Source organism: Stegostoma tigrinum, chromosome 8, assembly GCF_030684315.1.
Source record: "Stegostoma tigrinum isolate sSteTig4 chromosome 8, sSteTig4.hap1, whole genome shotgun sequence".
NCBI lineage: Eukaryota > Metazoa > Chordata > Chondrichthyes > Orectolobiformes > Stegostomatidae > Stegostoma > Stegostoma tigrinum.
The window spans coordinates 84396197-84418161 of NC_081361.1; the positions used below are offsets into that span (position 1 = coordinate 84396197).

At 45.9% G+C, this 21965-nt stretch overlaps 1 protein-coding gene across 2 annotated transcripts in view; it reads right to left on the bottom strand.

The window, feature by feature from the left end:
• The window catches only part of abcd3a (ATP-binding cassette, sub-family D (ALD), member 3a), a 95810-nt gene that overhangs the window by 35672 nt on the left and 38173 nt on the right, over positions 1–21965 (bottom strand). For both annotated transcript variants that reach the window (XM_059648061.1, XM_059648063.1), the window contains 4 exons: positions 19552–19608; positions 19078–19220; positions 16729–16798; positions 11777–11846 (listed from right to left, as the gene is read on the bottom strand). In XM_059648061.1, the coding sequence (XP_059504044.1) occupies positions 11777–11846; positions 16729–16798; positions 19078–19220; positions 19552–19608 (340 nt within the window). The remainder of the gene's footprint in view (positions 1–11776; positions 11847–16728; positions 16799–19077; positions 19221–19551; positions 19609–21965) is intronic.

Genomic DNA, 21965 nt, shown 5'->3' on the forward strand with positions numbered 1-21965 from the left:
TGAAATGACCTTGGCAAGTAGGGTTAAAATGAATCTCAAGGCATTCTATACATACATTAAAAACAAAAGGACAACCAGGGAGAATGTAGGACCAGTCAAGGATAGAAAGGAGAACTTGTGCTTGGAGGCAGAGAATGTGGGTGAGATCCCAAATGAGTACTTTGCATCAAAATTCACCTGGGAGAAGGACATAGAGGATAATGGTGTTTGTGTGGAGGATGCTAATATGCTATGGCATTTTGAGATCAAGAAAGAAGTGATGTTGGGTCTCTCGAAGAGCATTAAGGTGGATGAGTCCCCAAGGTCTGATAGTGTCTACCCGAGGTTAATGAGCGAGACAAGACAGAAGGTTGCTGGGGCCTTGACCAAGATTTTTGAATCCTCTTTAGCCACTGGAGAAGTCCTGCAAGACTGGCAAGTAGCTAATGTTGTTGCTCTGTTCAAGAAGGGAAATAGAGATAATCCAGAAACTACAGACGGTGAGTCTCACATCGGTCATTGGGAAGCTATTGGAGACAATTCTTAGGGATAGGATTCAAGCCCATTTGGAAAAACATGGCCTAATCAGGGACAGTCAGCGTGGTTTCGTGCAGACCAGGTCATGTCTTAGTAACTTGATTAAATTTTTCAACAAGGTGACAAAGTTGATCAATGAGGGTAGAGCAGTAGATGTTGTCTACATGGATTTTACTAAGGCTTTGGATAAGGTGCCTCATGGTAGGCTTATCCAGAAGATTAAGATGTATGGAATCCATGGTGACATGGTCGCATGGATTCAGAATCGGCATACGCTGAATTAGAGGGTATGAGGTATAAGAAGAAGGTAGAAAAACTTGCATTACTTTCTCTGCAATTGAAGAGGCAGAAGGGAGATTTGACAGAAGTCTACAAAATTATAAGCTACATGGGTAGGATTGACAATCAATCTTTTTCCCAGAATTGAAATGTCTAAAACTAAGGAGCATGCATTTAAGGTGAGAGGGGTAAGTTCAAAGGAGATGTGGAGGGCAAGTTTTATTTTATACAGAGTGGTGAGAGTCTAGAACATGCTGCCAGGAATGATGGTGGAGGCAGATACAATAGGGGGCGTTCATGGAACTTTTATATAGGCACATGAATATGCAAGGAATGGGGAGATATGGATCAAGGGCAGGCAGAATGGATTAGTTTAATTTGGCATCATGTTCGGCTCAACATCATGGATCGAACAGCACAAAACTGTGCTGTACAGTACTACATTCTACCTTTGTTCTATGTACCTGTGGCTCTACTTTCAAGGAACTATGAACCTGCACTGCAAGGTCTCTTTGTTCAGCAAGACTCCCAAGGACCTTAACATTAAACGTTAAAGTCCTACCCAGACTTGCCCTACCAAAATATAGCACCTCACAGTGATCTAGATTAAACTCCATCTGCCAATCCTTGGCCCATCTGATCAAGGCCCTGTTGTACTCGGAGGTAACCTTCTTCACTGTCCACTACACCACCAGTTTTAGAGTCATGTGTATTTACTAAGCATATTTAACTAGAGTCAGGATAGGCTAGACAGCGCAGGGCGATGGATAATGGGTGAATTGGGTTTGGTGCAAGTTACAATATCACCAAAATACTTTTTTAACAAATCAAGTTTTTGGAATGTATAATTCGTAAGGCTGGACTGCAGCATGTTAGAATACACACATCTGGAGATAACAAAAGCATCGCTTTCGACTTCACCAACAGAAGAGCTGAGGAAATAGGAAGTTTTAGTGATGATTCTGTCACAACAGTGGCAAAATATGGACCAGTCTCCAACATCCATCAGACGATTTTAAAATCTGAAATCTTCATGGACTAGAATGATTTTAAAAGGATAAAACAAAACTGAAATTACTATAGTAATTGCCTGGTGTCAAATTTAGGTACATTCAGGAAACTAATGTGGAACAAACAAGATTGTCTGAACTTAAATTACCATTTTACCTTTAGAAATATAGATCATTCTACTCAGTCACCTGTCAAGAAATTCACATCTTCTGTTTTAATTTTTATTTGTGTGAGAATATCGGACATGCAAGGGTTGCCTGAAATATTCAGTTTAGAAAGAAATTGGAGCCAACTGGATGTGAGTTTGCTCGCTGAGCTGGAAGGTTAGTTTTCAGAACAGTCAACGGGGGACTTCAAACCAGCATCTACAGGAAAACAACACATACGGACCAAAATAATAAAATGTGAGGCTGGATGAACACAGCAGGCCAAGCAGCATCTCAGGAGCACAAAAGCTGACGTTTCGGGCCTAGACCCTTCATCAGAGAGGGGGATGGGGGGAGGGAACTGGAATAAATAGGGAGAGAGGGGGAGGCGGACCGAAGATGGAGAGTAAAGAAGATAGGTGGAGAGGGTGTAGGTGGGGAGGTAGGGAGGGGATACGTCAGTCCAGGGAAGACGGACAGGTCAAGGAGGTGGGATGAGGTTAGTAGGTAGCTGGGGGTGCGGCTTGGGGTGGGAGGAAGGGATGGGTGAGAGGAAGAACCGGTTAGGGAGGCAGAGACAGGTTGGACTGGTTTTGGGATGCAGTGGGTGGGGGGGAAGAGCTGGGCTGGTTGTGTGGTGCAGTGGGGGGAGGGGATGAACTGGGCTGGTTTAGGGATGCAGTGGGGGAAGGGGAGATTTTGAAACTGGTGAAGTCCACATTGATACCATATGGCTGCAGGGTTCCCAGGCGGAATATGAGTTGCTGTTCCTGCAACCTTCGGGTGGCATCATTGTGGCAGTGCAGGAGGCCCATGATGGACATGTCATCAAGAGAATGGGAGGGGGAGTGGAAATGGTTTGCGACTGGGAGGTGCAGTTGTTTGTTGCGAACTGAGCGGAGGTGTTCTGCAAAGCGGTCCCCAAGCCTCCGCTTGGTTTCCCCAATGTAGAGAAAGCCGCACCGGGTACAGTGGATGCAGTATACCACATTGGCAGATGTGCAGGTGAACCTCTGCTTAATGTGGAATGTCATCTTGGGGCCTGGGATGGGGGTGAGGGAGGAGGTGTGGGGACAAGTGTAGCATTTCCTGCGGTTGCAGGGGAAGGTGCCGGGTGTGGTGGGGTTGGAGGGCAGTGTGGAGCGAACAAGGGAGTCACGGAGAGAGTGGTCTCTCCGGAAAGCAGACAGGGGTGGGGATGGAAAAGTGTCTTGGGTGGTGGGGTCGGATTGTAAATGGCGGAAGTGTCGGAGGATAATGCGTTGTATCCGGAGGTTGGTAGGGTGGTGTGTGAGAACGAGGGGGATCCTCTTGGGGCGGTTGTGGCGGGGGCGGGGTGTGAGGGATGTGTCGCGGGAAATGCGGGAGACGCGGTCAAGGGCGTTCTCAATCACCGTGGGGGGGAAGTTGCGGTCCTTAAAGAACTTGGACATCTGGGATGTGCGGGAGTGGAATGTCTTATCGTGGGAGCAGATGCGGCGGAGGCGGAGGAATTGGGAATAGGGGATGGAATTTTTGCAGGAGGGTGGGTGGGAGGAGGTGTATTCTAGGTAGCTGTGGGAGTCGGTGGGCTAGAAATGGACATCAGTTACAAGCTGGTTGCCTGAGATGGAGACTGAGAGGTCCAGGAAGGTGAGGGATGTGCTGGAGATGGCCCAGGTGAACTGAAGGTTGGGGTGGAAGGTGTTGGTGAAGTGGATGAACTGTTCGAGCTCCTCTGGGGAGCAAGAGGCGGCGCCGATACAGTCATCAATGTACCGGAGGAAGAGGTGGGGTTTGGGGCCTGTGTAGGTGCGGAAGATGGACTGTTCCACGTAACCTACAAAGAGGCAGGCATAGCTGGGGCCCATGCGGGTGCCCATGGCCACCCCCTTAGTCTGTAGGAAGTGGGAGGAGTCAAAAGAGAAGTTGTTGAGTGTGAGGACGAGTTCCGCTAGGCGGATGAGAGTGTCGGTGGAGGGGGCCTGGTCGGGCCTGCGGGACAGGAAGAAGCGGAGGGCCTTGAGGCCATCTCCATGCGGAATGCAGGTGTACAGGGACTGGACGTCCATGGTGAATATGAGGTGTTGGGGGCCAGGGAATTGGAAGTCCTGGAGGAGGTGGAGGGCGTGGGTGGTGTCACGGACATAGGTGGGGAGTTCCTGGACCAAAGGGGAGAAAATGGAGTCCAGATAGGTGGAGATGAGTTCGGTGGGGCAGGAGCAGGCTGAGACGATGGGTCGACCAGGGCAGGCAGGTTTGTGGATTTTGGGAAGGAGATAGAAACGGGCCGTGCGGGGTTGGGGAACAATGAGGTTGGAGGCTGTGGGTGGGAGGTCCCCTGAGGTGATGAGGTCATGAATGGTGTTGGAGATGATGGTTTGGTGCTCGGGTGTGGGGTCATGATCGAGGAGGCGGTAGGAGGTGGTGTCGGAGAGTTGGCGTCTGGCCTCGGCGATGTAGAGGTCAGTACGCCATACTACCACTGCGCCACCCTTGTCTGCGGGTTTGATGGTGAGGTTGGGGTTGGAGCGGAGGGAGCGGAGGGCTGCCCGTTCTGCGGGGGAGAGGTTGGAGTGGGTGAGAGGGGTGGAGAGGTTGAGGCGGTTAATGTCTCGACGGCAGTTGGAGATGAAGAGGTCGAGGGAGGGTAGGAGGCCTGGGGGTGGTGTCCAGGAGGAGGACTTGTGTTGGAAGCGGGTGAAGGGGTCAGTGGAAGGAGGGTTGGGTTCCCGGTTGAAGAAGTAGGCATGCAGGCGAAGACGGCGGAAAAACTGCTCTATGTCCGACCGTGACTGGTATTCGTTGATGTGTGGTTGTAGGGGGACAAAGGTGAGCCCCTTGCTCAGGACTGACCGTTCGTCCTCAGTCAGTGGGAGGTCTGGGGGGATGGTGAAGATTCGGCAGGGCTCAGGGTGGCTGTCTCCTCTGGGGTTGCAGGCTGTGGAGGTTGTGGGCGGAGCGATGATGTCGTCGGCCGTGGGCGGGGTTCCGTCGGCCGTGGGCGGGGTTCCGTCGGCGTCGGCCGTGGGCGGGGTTCCGTCGGCGTCGACCGTGGGCGGGGTTCCGTCGGCGGTGGGAGGATCGGGGTGGGCGGCAGCAGCTGAGGTGAGGGTGGTGTGTGGGCTGTAGTACCTGGACGTGGAGGTGGTGACTGCAGCAGCGGTTCCGGAAGTTCTGTGGCCGGCGGAGGCCGATGTGACGTCATCGGTGGGGTCTCCGGCCGTGTCCTCATGGTCAATGGCGGCGGGTGCATGGTGGGGGAGGGGCAGGGACAGAGTCGGGATTTGGGAGGCGCAGGAATCCTCTTGTGGGTGGCAGGGGCCAGTGAGTTGGTTGTACTTACGATTTTTGGTGTCCAGTAAAGCTGAGTGGAACTGGGTGTTCAGTCTGTGGATCCTGCGGAGGAAAAAAAACAGCAGGGGTCCTTTGCAGGTCTGGGAGAGGGAGGCTCTGAGCTGGGGCAGGCTGGATTGCAGTGCCTGGAGGTGCCGGCGCATGGCTGCGAGTGTCTGTTTCAGGACTCGCAGGGAGAACCGCTTCTGAAGGGTCTGAATATTCTGGGTGTAGAGGTGGTCACGGTTGGGGCCAAATTGGGAAGGCTGAAATGTGGACTGTAGTCCCTTGGGGATGATCTGGTTCCGTAGGCAGGTGCTGAGAAAGGTGATGTGGCTGTGGTACCTGGTTTGCTTCAGGACATGGTCGAGCAGTTTCAAGGCCGAAGAGATTACAAGAGAGTTGCAATGGGAGAGAGATTCCCTGAGGTTGGTCCGGAGGGAGGAGGGTAACTTCTTCAGGTTAGGCATCCCTGGAAGAGGCTTCGCAGTGAGGTTAAAATAGTATCAGAGATAATGGGAACTGCAGATGCTGGAGATTCCAAGATAATAAAATGTGAGGCTGGATGAACACAGCAGGCCAAGCAGCATCTCAGGAGCACAAAAGCTGACGTTTCGGGCCTAGACCCTTCATCAGAGAGGGGGATGGGGGGAGGGAACTGGAATAAATAGGGAGAGAGGGGGAGGCGGACCGAAGATGGAGAGTAAAGAAGATAGGTGGAGAGGGTGTAGGTGGGGAGGTAGGGAGGGGATAGGTCAGTCCAGGGAAGACGGACAGGTCAAGGAGGTGGGATGAGGTTAGTAGGTAGCTGGGGGTGCGGCTTGGGGTGGGAGGAAGGGATGGGTGAGAGGAAGAACCGGTTAGGGAGGCAGAGACAGGTTGGACTAGTTTTGGGATGCAGTGGGTGGGGGGGGAAGAGCTGGGCTGGTTGTGTGGTGCAGTGGGGGGAGGGGATGAACTGGGCTGGTTTAGGGATGCAGTGGGGGAAGGGGAGATTTTGAAACTGGTGAAGTCCACATTGATACCATATGGCTGCAGGGTTCCCAGGCGGAATATGAGTTGCTGTTCCTGCAACCTTCGGGTGGCATCATTGTGGCAGTGCAGGAGGCCCATGATGGACATGTCATCAAGAGAATGGGAGGGGGAGTGGAAATGGTTTGCGACTGGGAGGTGCAGTTGTTTGTTGCGAACTGAGCGGAGGTGTTCTGCAAAGCGGTCCCCAAGCCTCCGCTTGGTTTCCCCAATGTAGAGAAAGCCGCACCGGGTACAGTGGATGCAGTATACCACATTGGCAGATGTGCAGGTGAACCTCTGCTTAATGTGGAATGTCATCTTGGGGCCTGGGATGGGGGTGAGGGAGGAGGTGTGGGGACAAGTGTAGCATTTCCTGCGGTTGCAGGGGAAGGTGCCGGGTGTGGTGGGGTTGGAGGGCAGTGTGGAGCGAACAAGGGAGTCACGGAGAGAGTGGTCTCTCCGGAAAGCAGACAGGGGTGGGGATGGAAAAATGTCTTGGGTGGTGGGGTCGGATTGTAAATGGCGGAAGTGTCGGAGGATAATGCGTTGTATCCGGAGGTACACTTGTCCCCACACCTCCTCCCTCACCCCCATCCCAGGCCCCAAGATGACATTCCACATTAAGCAGAGGTTCACCTGCACATCTGCCAATGTGGTATACTGCATCCACTGTACCCGGTGCGGCTTTCTCTACATTGGGGAAACCAAGCGGAGGCTTGGGGACCGCTTTGCAGAACACCTCCGCTCAGTTCGCAACAAACAACTGCACCTCCCAGTCGCAAACCATTTCCACTCCCCCTCCCATTCTCTTGATGACATGTCCATCATGGGCCTCCTGCACTGCCACAATGATGCCACCCGAAGGTTGCAGGAACAGCAACTCATATTCCGCCTGGGAACCCTGCAGCCATATGGTATCAATGTGGACTTCACCAGTTTCAAAATCTCCCCTTCCCCCACTGCATCCCTAAACCAGCCCAGTTCATCCCCTCCCCCCACTGCACCACACAACCAGCCCAGCTCTTCCCCCCCACCCACTGCATCCCAAAACCAGTCCAACCTGTCTCTGCCTCCCTAACCGGTTCTTCCTCTCACCCATCGCTTCCTCCCACCCCAAGCCGCACCCCCAGCTACCTACTAACCTCATCCCACCTCCTTGACCTGTCCGTCTTCCCTGGACTGACGTATCCCCTCCCTACCTCCCCACCTACACCCTCTCCACCTATCTTCTTTACTCTCCATCTTCGGTCCGCCTCCCCCTCTCTCCCTATTTATTCCAGTTCCCTCCCCCCATCCCCCTCTCTGATGAAGGGTCTAGGCCCGAAACGTCAGCTTTTGTGCTCCTGAGATGCTGCTTGGCCTGCTGTGTTCATCCAGCCTCACATTTTATTATCTTGGAATCTCCAGCATCTGCAGTTCCCATTATCTCACATACGGACCAAATACTGAATTACAGGAGCAACCATCCCAACACCCACAAACGAAGCTGCATTAGAACATTATTCCAATGAGCCACCACACACTGCAGCACAGAGGAACTATGAAGAGCAGAACAAACTGAAAACTAACCTTCCAGCTCAGCGAGCAAACTCACATCCAGAACCTCAACCTGAGTTACAAATCTTCTCAAAACTCGCTAAATTGGAGCCGAACTTGAGGATACAAAAGTGAATCAACAGTTGCTTGTCAAAGCAGCAGACAGACAGAAAGAAAATGCATTAATAATAGCAAGGACTAGAAGGCTCCCTCTCCATGTTTCTTTCCCATCATCTGGAAAGTCAGCACCAATGATAAAAACAAATTGGAGAAACATATATTTATTGAGAGCACAAAGATTTTACAAATCTGCTCCTATTCAGATTACAAAGCATCAACTAAATAGTCATACGTTCAACCAAAACAACCTACAGAACTGTTTAAATTTAAACGAAGTATTATTTATCTTATTCTATGAGGTCCTTCTTAACTTTAACCTGTGTTTCTTCACATTTAGGGAGGCATAAGCCTGGTAATGTTATTGCTTGATTATTCATCCAGAGGCTCCGATAATGTTCTGCAGACAAGGATTTGAATTCTGCCAAGGCAGATGGTAGAATTTGGATTCAATTAAAAGAGAAATTTGGAACTAACAGTCTAATGATGACCAGGAAAATGATGTCAATTGTCTACTAATGTCCTTGAGGAAAGGATATTATCATCCTTACCTGGTCTGGCTTACATGTGATTCCAGACAATGCTGTGAACGCACAGCAATGTGATTGAGTCTTAACTACTTCCCTGGCAATTAGTGATGGGCAACAAATACTGGCCTAGCCAGTAACACCCAGGCTCCGTGAATAAATAAAATAACGTTCTTCATGATTTTTAAGTAATAAAACTCCTATGCTTTCACTTAAGAATATGCTATAATGTCACTTAATTTTGATTAGTACTATGTTTTAATTGAAGTGTGACATTGCCGCTGGCTAAAAAGAACAAAAAACATTTCTGTTGCAGCCAACTGAGGAGGTTAAAAAGAGGTGGTTGATTCACCCTTCTCAACAGGTCATGGCAATGTAGATATGGGTTGAAAGATCATCTCAGGGTCAAATAATATTCCAAGGCTGCAAACATCTGGTCCAACATCAGACAGTTGCTACAGACAGAGACAGAAGTTTGTAGTGACAGGGTGCAGCTTTTGGCAGGTGTTGAAGACAATGGCTTCAATGTTTCTAACGGTTAGAGGAATGTGTGTATCATGTAGCATTGGATGTCAGATAAGCAGTCTGACAATTCAGATACAATGCAAAGGCCTAGAGGGGCTGATGCAGTAAAATTACATGTTGATAGTGTGCATGCTGAAACTGACGTTTTGGAATGACATCGGCAAATAGCAGCATATAGATGAGAGAAAGGAGGCAGCCAAAGACAAATCCTTGGGGACACCTTGGGATGATATGCAAAAATGGGATGAAAGGTTAGTGCTAGCAATTCAAGTTTGCGATCAGATTCTAATTAGCTTGGGAAGAATCAAAGTATGTTTTAGTTTCTGCAAAATGAACTCAGCTTCTGACATAAACCAGGGTACAACTTCTGGAATAGCCCCACCAAATACCTCAACAGTTTCTGTTCATTATGGACAGCAGACAGTACAATGTTCATTTAACAGTGGTTACATTGACTTGTCATTTAGAGATTATCTAACTGTAGATTAGTTTCACTAAATAAGGTGTAAACAACTACAGAAGGAGGTGGGAAGGCGCATGATAAGGGGGCACAAGGAGTCTGCAGAGGGATAAGTGAGTGGGCAGAAACTTGGCAGCTGGAATATAACGTTAAAAAATAAGAAGTTATGCCCTTTGGCAGGAAGAATAGAGGAACTAAATATTATTGAAATGAAAAAAGGTTGCAGAAAGCTGCAGCATAGTGGAATTTGGGACTTATTGTGTATAAGCCTCAAAACGCTACAGGTAATAAGGAAGGCAAATGGAACACTGGTATTTATTTCAAAGGAATTGCAAAAATAGGGAAGTCTTGCCAAAACTGTAGTCAGACGACACCAAGGCTACTACGATCAGTTTTGGTCCCTTTTTAAAGATAGGTATACTGGCACTGGAAGCAGTCCAGAAAAGGTTCATCAGAGTGTGAGGTGATGCACTTTGGTAGAAGTAACCGGAAGGCAAAGTACTGGGCTAATGGTAAGATTCTTGGTAGTGTAGATGAGCAGAGAGATCTCGGTGTCTATGTACACAGATCCTTGAAAGTTGCCACCCAGGTTGACAGGGCTGTTAAGAAGGCATACAGTGTTTTAGCTTTTATTAATAGAGGGATCAAGTTCCGGAACCAAGAGGTTATGCTGCAGCTGTACAAAACTCTGGTGCGGCTGCACTTGGAGTATTGTGTACAGTTCTGGTCACCGCATTATAAGAAGGATGTGGAAGCTTTGGAAAGGGTGCAGAGGAGATTTACTAGGATGTTGCCTGCTTTGGAGGGAAGGTCTTATGAGGAAAGGCTGAGGGACTTGAGGCTGTTTTCATTAGAGAGAAGAAGGTTGAGAGGTGACTTAATTGAAACATATAAAATAAACAGAGGGTTAGATAGGGTGGATAGGGAGAGCCTTTTTCCTAGGATGGTGACAGCGAGCACGAGGGGGCATAGCTTTAAATTGAGGGGTGAAAGATATAGGACAGATGTCAGACATAGTTTCTTTACTCAGAGAGTAGTAAGGGAATGGAATGCTTTGCCTGCAACAGTAGTAGATTCGCCAACTTTAGGTACATTTAAGTCGTCATTTGATAAGCATATGGACGTACGTGGAATAGTGTAGGTTAGACGGGCTTGAGATCGGTATGACAGGTCGAGGGCCGAAGGGCCTGTACTGTGCTGTAATGTTCTATGTTCTATTAGATTGATCTCAGACATGGAAAGGTTTTATGAGGACAGGATGAGTATGTTGGACCTGTAATTACTGGCATTTAAAGAATGATCAGTGACCTTATTGAAACATACGATATACATATGGGACATGATAAGGTAGATGTGGAAAGGTTATTTCCCCTTGTGGGCCAGTCTAGGACCAGAGGACTGAATATCAGAGTAAAACTCACAAACGAGATGAGAAAGAATTTCTTCTCTCAGCGGGTAGACAATCTGAGGAATTCATTACCATAGGGAGCTGTAGACACTAGGTCATTAATTATACTTACGGCTGATATAGACAGATTTTTAAATCAGTAATGGAATCAAGGGATATAGGGGAACAGGCAGGAAAGAAGAGTTCAGGATTATCAAATTAGTCATGATCTAACTGAATACGTTGCATGATTTATTTCTGCTCCAACATCTTTTGATTTTATAAAACAAACTGAGTGCATTCTGTATTCAAACTAATTAGTTCTCTAAACAGATTTTAAAATTATATCCATTCACACTATCTTCAGTACAAGTTAAAACAGATTAATATGAATTCCAGTTGACATGATAATACTGTGTTAATCACTTGGCAAGGCTTTCTGAATGCGTTCAGCAGCAAATCCAATTAAAACGGGACCAGTTGAAAAAGAGGGTTTAAGTTTAGATGAGAAATAGTTTAAAACAAACGTCAGAAATCTTTACTCATTAGGACAATTAGCATTAAGAATGAACTACCAAATACATTAATGGGAAAGTAGGGAGTTTGACACGCAATTTAAAGAAAAGTTATTTTCTAATCCTCTTGTTCAGTGATGTTATTACACACCTGGAATAGGTGGGTCTTGAACCTGGGCCACCTAGCTCAAAGGTAGGATACTATCAGTGCAAATAGGAGTGGTTGAACAATACCAGAGGATTAACTTTGACTTTTCTCATCATTGGCTTTGTTCTACATAGCGCATTGCTCCAATAACTACAAATTAATTAAGGACAAGGTATTTTATCCTTTGAAGCAGTGTCAGCTTTTCTGCACACTTTTCTGCATCCATTACGATAGTATTATAGCGAATGAAAACATAACTTTAACCGTGCATATTACTTACATTTGGCAATTATACTGTCTACAAATCCCATAGTGAAGCGGAAAACAATGAAATTGTGCAGATGATCAACCTATTGAGAGAAAAGATGTAGGAAATGTATCTTAATAAAAGAGCAGTGCAACAAAGTCCTGATGATAGTCAGGACAAATGTAAAAGTGCAGATAACTAAACTTGCATATGAAGCGGGATGACTTAGGAGTTAACAGTTTCATGTGAGCTGTATAAATTTAATCATAACTATTGCGGTAAATGAATATGGTGTGGTCTACGCATAATAGTGTAACAGACAACCAGAATATGACATATACCTTTTAGGAGAACAGATGTCTGTTATTGCATAGTTCGATAACTTGAATAGCTAATAGAGCAGGGGTCTCATGACTCCCAAAAAGTAAATCAACAAGGTCCAGCTATGATGCAATTTCACTTTTTGGACCCTAATATATATGTTATAATGGAGTTACATTGTAATGAATTTGAAGAATAAATGGCTACTTACTAGACATTTTATGAACACAAAATTATTTTGTATCAGGAAATCAAATTCAACAGTGATCTCTACTGTCTTACAAAGCAGCCAATTAAATCCAAGGCAACTGTCAATTCTGTGCAGTTGGCCCTGACCATCATTTGCCTCACTTTGGCACATTCCCTCTTTTTGCTTTTTTGGCTAGTGAGCTGGAATCTGTCCATTTGGTGACCAGATACTCTCAGCACTAAGCACCAAGAAGCAACTCAACCTCATGTCAGGCCAGCACTGTACAAATTAGCCATACTTGACAAGGATGGTGGATGATCATGGTGGCCCCTCCCACAGAGAGAGACAGCCCTAACTAATTATGTTAGGTTTATCAGTCAATAGGTCTCTGTCCTTTGTTTTATTAATACTTTGCATTGAAATTGAAGAAACAGGGCAGCATGGTGGCTCAGCGGTTAGCACTGCTGCCCCACACCACGAGGAACCTGGGTTCGATTCCACCCTCGGACTCTCTATGTATGGAGTTTGCACATTCTCCCCGTGTCTGCATGGGCTTCCTCTGGATGCCCCGGTTTCGTCCCAAGATGTGCAAGCTAGGTGGGTTGGTCATGCTAAATTTCCCAATGTTCAGGATGTGTAGACTAGGTGGGTGAGAGGGTGATGGGTCTGGGTGAGATGCTCTGTGGTGCCAAAGGGGCTGTTTCCATATTGTAGGGATTGAAAACTGATGTTGAGGAATGCTCAACAAATGCCGATCAGCCATGATTTAAATGGCGGAGTGGACTTGATGGGCCGAATGGCCTTACTTCAACTCCTATGTCTTATGGTCTTATGGATTCAATGATTCCATGATCTATGAGACTTCTCCGGGGTGCAAGACTAGGCCACGTTGCAGGACAACATCAAGAGTCCCTATCTTGTCCTCCTTGACTGAGTCCTGCGATGAGATCCACTTCTGCATTCTGTGATAATGTAACATTTACAGAACACTGAGCTGCAACATTAGTTAAGTGGCAACATGCAGTTGTCCTCTGCAATAGACAAGTTTTTTGATAGGTAACTTAACAGATCATTGAAGAGGTGGTCTGTGGACAGTTTAGTTAGACTGAAAGAGAGTGAAACACATTTGGCATTTATATTTTTAGCTGAGTTGTAGGGAAAAATGTCAAGAGCAATTGATTAGTTCCATGTAATCAGGATTCAGTAATAATCCCAAGATGGTAAGAGAGCGGGAAGGTTACTGGATCTGTACTAGAGAATGCTGAGGGGGGCTCGGAAGAAGTCTGCAAACATTAGTATTTTGGTGCAATGGATCGAGTGGGGGCATAAAACTCGTAAGCAATTATTTGCTTTGTACAATTGAACAAGATCACAGGAAGACCCAAGAATTTATCGAGTTTGGTGAAACAGGTGTTGGCAAAAAACTGGAGTTGTGTCAATGAATAAGTGCTGTAGCACAATTTCAGAGTCAAGGGGAACACGAACCCAGGCTCGTGACTGATCAAAACAGGAGCAGTTGCTAAGGCAGTCCATTACAGAACAGCTCGAGAGCGAGATTCAAGACCAGATCAACAAAAATGAAGAATTGCAATCCCTTCCTCTTCACACCTTCTCCTAACCCTATTTCTTGTCAAGTATTTACTGAACTTTTTGATCCTCCACTCTCTAATACTCAATGTTCTGTACTCGGCAAACGATTGCTTTATCCCTTATGCCCCTGCCACAATAAATTTCAAGCACTATTAGATTATGGTTAGAATGGATATGGCGGACCAAAGGGCCTGGTTCTTGTGCTATACTGTTCTATGTTCTATGACATCAAACTCCTCTTCCGTTAGCTCTGTCTTTGTGCCCACAGGGCCTTTTACGTATCTCCACTATTCTTCCTCTATCTGGGATTCTAGCCTCTGGCCTCTTGCCTGCTCTTAAACTGTTCATTGAGAATTGTCCATGTGATCATTGGTCACCTATATTTCTCTGTTCCCTCTACCCATTCTAATCTACCTCCCTCTGAACTAAGCACAGTCCATGCTCTCAGATCTGACCTGGACTTAGCAATCAAATCTGTTGACAAGGGTGGTGCTGTAGCTGTCTGGCATGCTGACCTCTAATTGCAGAGCCTGAATGCCAGCTCTTGAACACTTCCCCTTATCTCCCCCAAACATCTAGCTATTGTGTCCATTGTCTCTGAGCTGGGGATCTTTGCCATCAAAGCCTCCTACCTCACAGACTCCAAACCCACATAGCCCACTTCTTTCCTCTTCCCAAAATCCAAAAAGGGGTCTGCCTGGGCAGACCCATTGTTTCTGCCTGCTCATGCCTTACAGAGCTTATTTCTTCCTACCTGGACTTTGTTGTTTTCTCCTATATATAATAAAATTTTATTTATCAATTTTGCTTCTAATTTCCATCTTTCCCTTATCTTCACTTTGCCCACCTCCAACTCCTCCCTTCCCTTCCTCAACATCAGTTTTAATTTCCAGATATAGGATAAAAGCCGAAAGATCTATGAATGCTGTTCTGAGGAAGGGTTACCGACCCGAAACGTTAACTCTGTTTTTGCCTTCACAGATGCTGCCAGATCTGGAGATAAGGATGTCTCCCAATATCCATTTCAAACCCACTGACTCCCAAAGTTACCTTGGCCATACATCTTTACACCCTGCTTTCTGCAAGGACTACTTTCAATTCTCCCAGTTTCTCCATCGCATCTGTTCTGTCGGTGCTACCTTTGGCAAGGGAGCCTCAAGTGTATTTACCTTAATCAAGGATTCCCCATTACCGTGCTTTTCAGAGCCAAGAGCTGTGTTTGGCCCAGCTTCTGCACTTCGGCCCTCACTCCTTTCCTTCCCTCCCACAACAATAATAGGGTCACCTTTGTGACAGCAAAAACTGCAGATGCTGCAATCAGAGATAGCGCGGTCTGGAGCTGGAGGAAAACAGCAGGTCAGGCAGCATCAGAGGAGTAGACTCAGTTCTAAGGAAGGGTCGCCAGACCAGAAATGTTAACTCTGCATTTTCCTTCACAGATGCTACCAGACCTGTTGAGCTTTTCCAGCAACCTTGTTTTTGTTGTGCGTGCGCAGATAGCATATTTAGGAGCACAAAGTTCCTTTGTTTATTTCTTTAAACTAAATGGGCAGAGCAAGACAGACAGATTAGGAAGGGTAAGAGAGAGGGGCATGTATATGGGGGAGAAGAGAGAAAGGAATAAAAAAAAGGAATGAAGGAAAGGGATGAAAAACAGTGGGAGGTAATTGGAGACGGAGGAGAGAAGCAAAGCAAGTTTGAAAATGAACTCACTTCTGAATCACCACTTGTTTGTGATTTTGCTGAGGCCAGTTTGGAGTGTGCCCCTCCAGAAGCAGCTCAATATTAACCCGAGTTAAACCTAATTCCATAGCTCAATCCAGCCTCTCCCCCTTCCCTGGTGATCATAAATTGGGTTGATACTCTTTCTCTAACTCTGCTTCTTAACCAAAAGGGCAAAAACTTACTTTATTATTAAGCTACTAATAGCCATTCCTATCAATTACTCATGTAAATTATCAGATTGCTTTTGATGAAGTTCATGTTTACTGTTGTGGCAACCCATATTTCTGGTACTTGCTCAGGAGCACCCCCAAGGAACAGAAAAACTTAAATATGCCCCTATCTTCATGCTAAAAGGTTGGCCACTGGACTAGGGATATGATTCTTTGTTAGGTTGCTTGCCTGACGATACATCTAGTGCATCGGCAAAGACAGTTTGCGTGCTTTCTGATTTTGTGTGCCAACTTCCTTCTCACGTTTAGCCTACATCACTGGTGTTAGCAGAAACACTAAAACGAGTGCCAAATGCATAACAGTCTCCCTATCAATGTGCCTCTTTGCCATAAGAAACTTAAATTGGGTTCATTGGGGCCTAAGTCTGGAGCTTCAGAAGGTCCCAGAGGAACTTTAGCAGCTGGACACATTAGGTATAGGCCAATCTGAGTGTAGTTATAATTGTTACACATAAGACAAACTCCCAACTATGGATGAATAGCTTCACCATCTTATGGGTACCTCTTAAAAGTACTGCCATAATTAACAAGCACAAGAGCACGTAGATTAATGATGACCCAATTCATATTTCATCTATTTTTAAACTTAATTGTCTGAGTAAAACTTAGAAAGTTTATCAAAACCTACTTTTTTTTATCTAAACAATCAAAATACATTAAGGATAAGAACCATCTTTAACTTTTTTTTGTTAGCCACAATGGTGGATCTGCTGTTTGGAATTTTTCTTCCTTTTTGAAATGTATTCTTCCTGCGCATTCTGAAGGTCCCCCCCTTAAATATCTGACGCTGCATTTTTACTGGCTTATCCCTGACCCTAACTTCATGCTGTCAGAAATGTCCTTAAATGATTCACCACCATATACGAGTCTAGAAGTAATTACATGACCAACAGAATTGTAATTTTGAAAAGACTGAGGTGATTGCTTACCAGCCTTTTAAACGTGGTATGTATAGTCTGTTTCTCTCGACTGTTCCCATGATAAAAAGCAATTTCTTCACTGCAAGAACACAAAGTAGCAATTGTTTAGTCCAGTTCTTTACCTGTAAATTTACACTTCAAATATGCTACTGCTAGCTTCCATAACAGATGGGAGGGGAGTGAAAATGACGGTGCACAAACCCAACTCACCCCAGATACACTTGTTCTTACGAGTGCAGGTTTTTTTTAGATTCCCTACAGTGTGCAAACAGGCCCTTCAGTCCAACAAGTCCACACCGCCCCTTGGAGCATCCCACCCAGACCCATCCCCCTATAACCCACACACCCCTGAACACTACAGGCAATTTAGTGTGGCCGATCCGCCTAGCTTGCACATCTTTGGACTGTGGGAGGAAACCAGAGCACCCGGAGGAAACCCACGCAGACACGGGGAGAATGTGCAAACTCCACACAGACAGTTACCCGAGGCTGGAATCGAACCCGGGTCCCTGGTGCTGTCAGGCTGCAGTGCTAACCACCGAGCCACCGTGCTGCCCCAATTTTTGTTTGAATGTTGCGGTGTGGAGAAGTGGAGCAATTCTTTAACATAATTAAATCAAGTCCCAACAGTGTAATCAGTGGCCTAATTTAAATTTTACGTTTTTCAGAGGTCACAAAATCCAGCAACTAAAAGGAGACAGCATTTGTCAACACTAGGAGGCAAGTGTCTTTCCCATCTCTGCTTGTGGCATGGGAATTGCAGGTGTGCTCCCTTAATCCCTTAAGTAAACCTTCAGCATCTTCTCGCTCTCCTGCCTGCGGTGATTCCCATTTCCCATGCCACTGGCCACACTTACAATTTGCCCAGCTGCCAGGCAGGGAAAAAAAGAATAAGATCTTAGATAACAAAGCGTGGAGCTGGATGAACACAGCAGGCCAAGCAACATCTTAGGAGCACAAAAGCTGATGTTTCGGGCCTAGACCCTTCGTCAGAAAAGGGGGAAGGGTAAGAGGGTTCTGAAATAAATAGGGAGAGAGGAGGAGGTGGATTGAAGATGGATAGAGGAGAAGATAGGTAGAGAGGCAAGAGAGTTGCAATGGGAGAGAAATCCCCTGAGGTTTGTTCAAGGGAGGAGCATAACTTCTTCAGGTTAGGCATCCCTGGAAGAGGCTTCGCAGTGAGGTTAAAATTGTATCAGAGATAACGGGAACTACAGATGCTGGAGAATCCGAGATAACAGTGTGAAGCCGGATGAACACAGCAAGCCAGGCAACATCTTAGCAGCATAAAAGCTGACGTTTCGGGCCGAGACCCTTCATCAGAAAAGGGGGAGGGGGAAGAGAGTTCTGAAATCTCTTGCCCCTCCACCTATCTTCTCCTCTATCCATCTTCGATTTGCCCCCGCCCACCCGGCTTTTATTTATTTTTTTATTTTGAGTCTAGGCCCAAAACATTTGCTTTTGCGCTCCTAAGATGCTGCTTGGCCTGCGGTGGTCATCCAGCTCCACACTTTGTTATCTCAGATTCTCCAGCATCTGCAGTTCCCATAACCAATAATAAGATCTTGTTAGTGAGTCCAGCAGGACATCTGGTGTCCTGGTCTGAGAGATCTTTGACTGATTTCTGTTTCCACCACACTTTACAAACTAATATTGGGCCCTTGGTATTTAGCCGAAAACATTTACACACTTCATTAAAGCAGAAGAATAATATGTTAATAGTCTGTTCCAGAAAGTCAAAGACAGTAAATGTGATCATGAAGCATAGGAGCAGAAGTAGGAAATTCAGCCTGGTGAATTTGTTCCGCCAAAGAGATGATGGCTGATCTGATAATCCTTAACTCCACTTTTCTGCCTTTTATCCGTGAACCTCAATTCCCTTACTGACAAAAATCTGCCTATTTCAGCCCATTTTGCCTTTTCAGTCCCTTTTGGACATATTCCTGTATATATCTAAACTAACAAGTGCAATAGGTGCTCAGGTGAGTTATGAATAAATTAGTGCAGTAATTTAAATAATGTTTATTTAAATAATTTTGCAGTAAATAATTCCTCAGATTCACTGTCCTCAGAGGAAAATTTCCTATGCAGAATACAGGAGCCTGGCTTTTTGATTTCTGCTTTGTCATCAGAAAGGCATAGTAAGATATTAAATGATTAAACAACAGGCCAGCAGGGCCACTCACACAAATCCTTTTTGTGCTGGAAGAAAGGGAAAATTACTGGAAAATAGAAGAGACAGAATTGGCCAACAATGGTTTTGGAAGGCAGATTAAGACATTATCACTGTAAGATACCACATATCCTTCCATGTAAAACAAATTAAAAATCCAGTGGTTTAATCAAGCATCTCCTCACCTATTTGTAATAAGCCGTGAGTTGACATATCTGTATTCGCCTTCGTATCTTTGTTCTGAAACTGTCATTTTACCAATTGGTCTTCTAAGCCGAGTCAGAAATAGGCCTGAAACAATCAGGTAAGCCATCATGCTTGCAGGGCCCTAAGGTAGAGACAGTAATTGATCAAAAATATACATTTGCAGTGAAAGTAATACAACATTCTCAAATTGCACATACACTAAAAGGAGCAAAGGTTTATAATTAAAACATAATGTTCAACTAGCCAAATTAGCATTTGTACATTAAAATCTGGAGTATTTTACAGATTCAAAGACTATTATTGTATCAAAGAAGCCTTTAAGGTTGAGTGTATTCACAATTTTTCCACAAGAAATAAATTAGTCAAAAAATTCTTATTTGTTTACAAAGTTAACAGAAGCTCTTTCAGCCTTTATTAATGATCAGTAACCCACTAATTTATGCATAACTCACCTGAGCACCGATTGCACTTGTTAATTTAAATATATACAGGAATATGTCCAAAAGGGGCTGAAAAGGAAAAACATTCAAAAATTAGTTTATTAAGTAATGTAACAAGAGAACAGTGAATCAACATTGAATATTTTATTGTTTATTTTATAAAGTAATGTTTCACACAGGATGAAAATCTAAAGTAGGAGGATCCTGCAAAATAATCAGTACATCTTCTGTAAAATGATATAGTAATTGACTATAGTGTTTAGTTTATACTGATTTTAACTCATTTGGTTCAGTCAAAGCCTTAAAAAAGAAAAAAATGCAATTCTCCCCATCAATCATTGAAGAATTTAAAAACAATTCAGCAGAAATTTGGATAGCCGAAATTTGTATAGCCTGAAATTAATGATGGGTGAAGGATAAAAATCCACAAGGAGAACTTTAAGCATAGTCAGATTGGAGGTGGTACAAATAGTTTTGGCAGACTTGGGGTGAAATAGCAATGAATTACAATAGCAATTACAGTTGCAGAAAGGATGTTTGGGGACTCGTCAACTGAGGTAGTATGGGCTGAGGTTAGAAACAGGAAAGGAGAGGTCACCCTGTTGGGAGTTTTCTATAGGCCTCCGAATAGTTCCAGAGATGTAGAGGAAAGGATAGCAAAGATGATACTCGATAGGAGTGAGAGAGACAGGGTAGTTGTCATGGGGAACTTCAACTTTCCAGATATTGACTGGGAACACTATAGTTCGAGTACTATAGATGGGTCAGTTTTTGTCCAGAGTGTGCAGGAGAGCTTCATGCCACAGTATGTAGATAGTGGGGGGAGTGGACGCACTGGGCTGGTTTTGGGATGCGGTGGGGGTAGGGGAGATTTTGAAGCTGGTGAAGTCCACATTGATACCATTGCGCTGCAGGGTTCTCAAGCGGAATATGAGTTGCTGTTCCTGCAACCTTCGGGTGGCATCATTGTGGCACTGCAGGAGGCCCATGATGGACATGCCATCTAAAGAATGGGAGGGGGAGTGGAAATGGTTTGCGACTGGGAGGTGCAGTTGTTTATTGCGAACCGAGCAGAGGTGTTCTGCAAACTGGTCCCCAAGCCTCCGCTTGGTTTCCCCAATGTAGAGGTAGCCACACTGGGTACAGTGGATGCAGTATACCATATTGGCAGATGTGCAGGTGAACCTCTGCTTAATGTGGAAAGTCATCTTGGGGCCTGGGATAGGGGTGAGGGAGGAGGTGTGGGGGCAAGTGTAGCATTTCCTGCGGTTGCAGGGGAAGGTGCCGGGTGTGGTGGGGTTGGAGGGCAGTGCGGAGCGAACAAGGGAGTCACGGAGAGAGTGGTCTCTCCGGAAAGCAGACAGGGGTGGGGATGGAAAAATGTCTTGGGTGTTGGGGTCGGACTGTAGATGGCGGTAGTGTTGGAGGATGATGCGTTGTATCCAGAGGTTGATGGCGGAAGTGTCGGAGGATGATGCGTCCACCGCATCCCAAAACCAGCCCAGTTCGTCCCCTCCCCACACTGCACCACACAACCAGCCCAGCTCTTCCCCTCCACCCACTGCATCCCAAAACCAGTCCAACCTGTCTCTGCCTCCCTAACCTGTTCTTCCTCTCACCCATCCCTTCCTCCCAACCCAAGCCGCACCTCCATCTCCTACCTACTAACCTCATCCCACCTCCTTGACCTGTCCGTCTTCCCTGGACTGACCTATCCCCTCCCTACCTCCCCACCTAAACTCTCCTCTCCACCTATCTTCTTTTCTCTCCATCTTCGGTCCGCCTCCCCCTCTCTCCCTATTTATTCCAGAACCCTCACCCCATCCCCCTCTCTGTTGAAGGGTCTAGGCCCGAAACGTCAGCTTTTGTGCTCCTGAGATGCTGCTGGGCCTGCTGTGTTCGTCCAGCCTCACATTTTATTATCAGAGGGTGGTAGTTGATGGGAAATGTTCATCCTGGAGACCAGTTACTAGTGGTGTACCACAAGGGTCAGTGTTGGGTCTACTGCTGTTTGTCATTTTTATAAATGACCTGGATGAGGGTGTAGAAGGATGGGTTAGTAAATTTGCAGATGACACTAAGGTCGGTGGAGTTGTGGATAGTGACGAAGGATGCTGTAGGTTGCAGAGAGACATAGATAAGCTGCAGAGCTGGGTTGAGAGGTGGCAAATGGAGTTTAATGCAGACAAGTGTGAGGTGATGCACTTTGGTAGGAGTAACTGGAAGGCAAAGTACTGGGCTAATGGTAAGATTCTTAGCAGTGTAGATGAGCAGAGAGATCTCGGTGTCCATGTACACAGATCTTTGAAACTTGCCACCCAGGTTGACAGGGCTGTTAAGAAGGCGTACAGTGTTTTAGCTTTTATTAATAGAGGGATCGAGTTCCGGAACCAAGAGGTTTTGGTGAAGCTGTACAAAACTCTGGT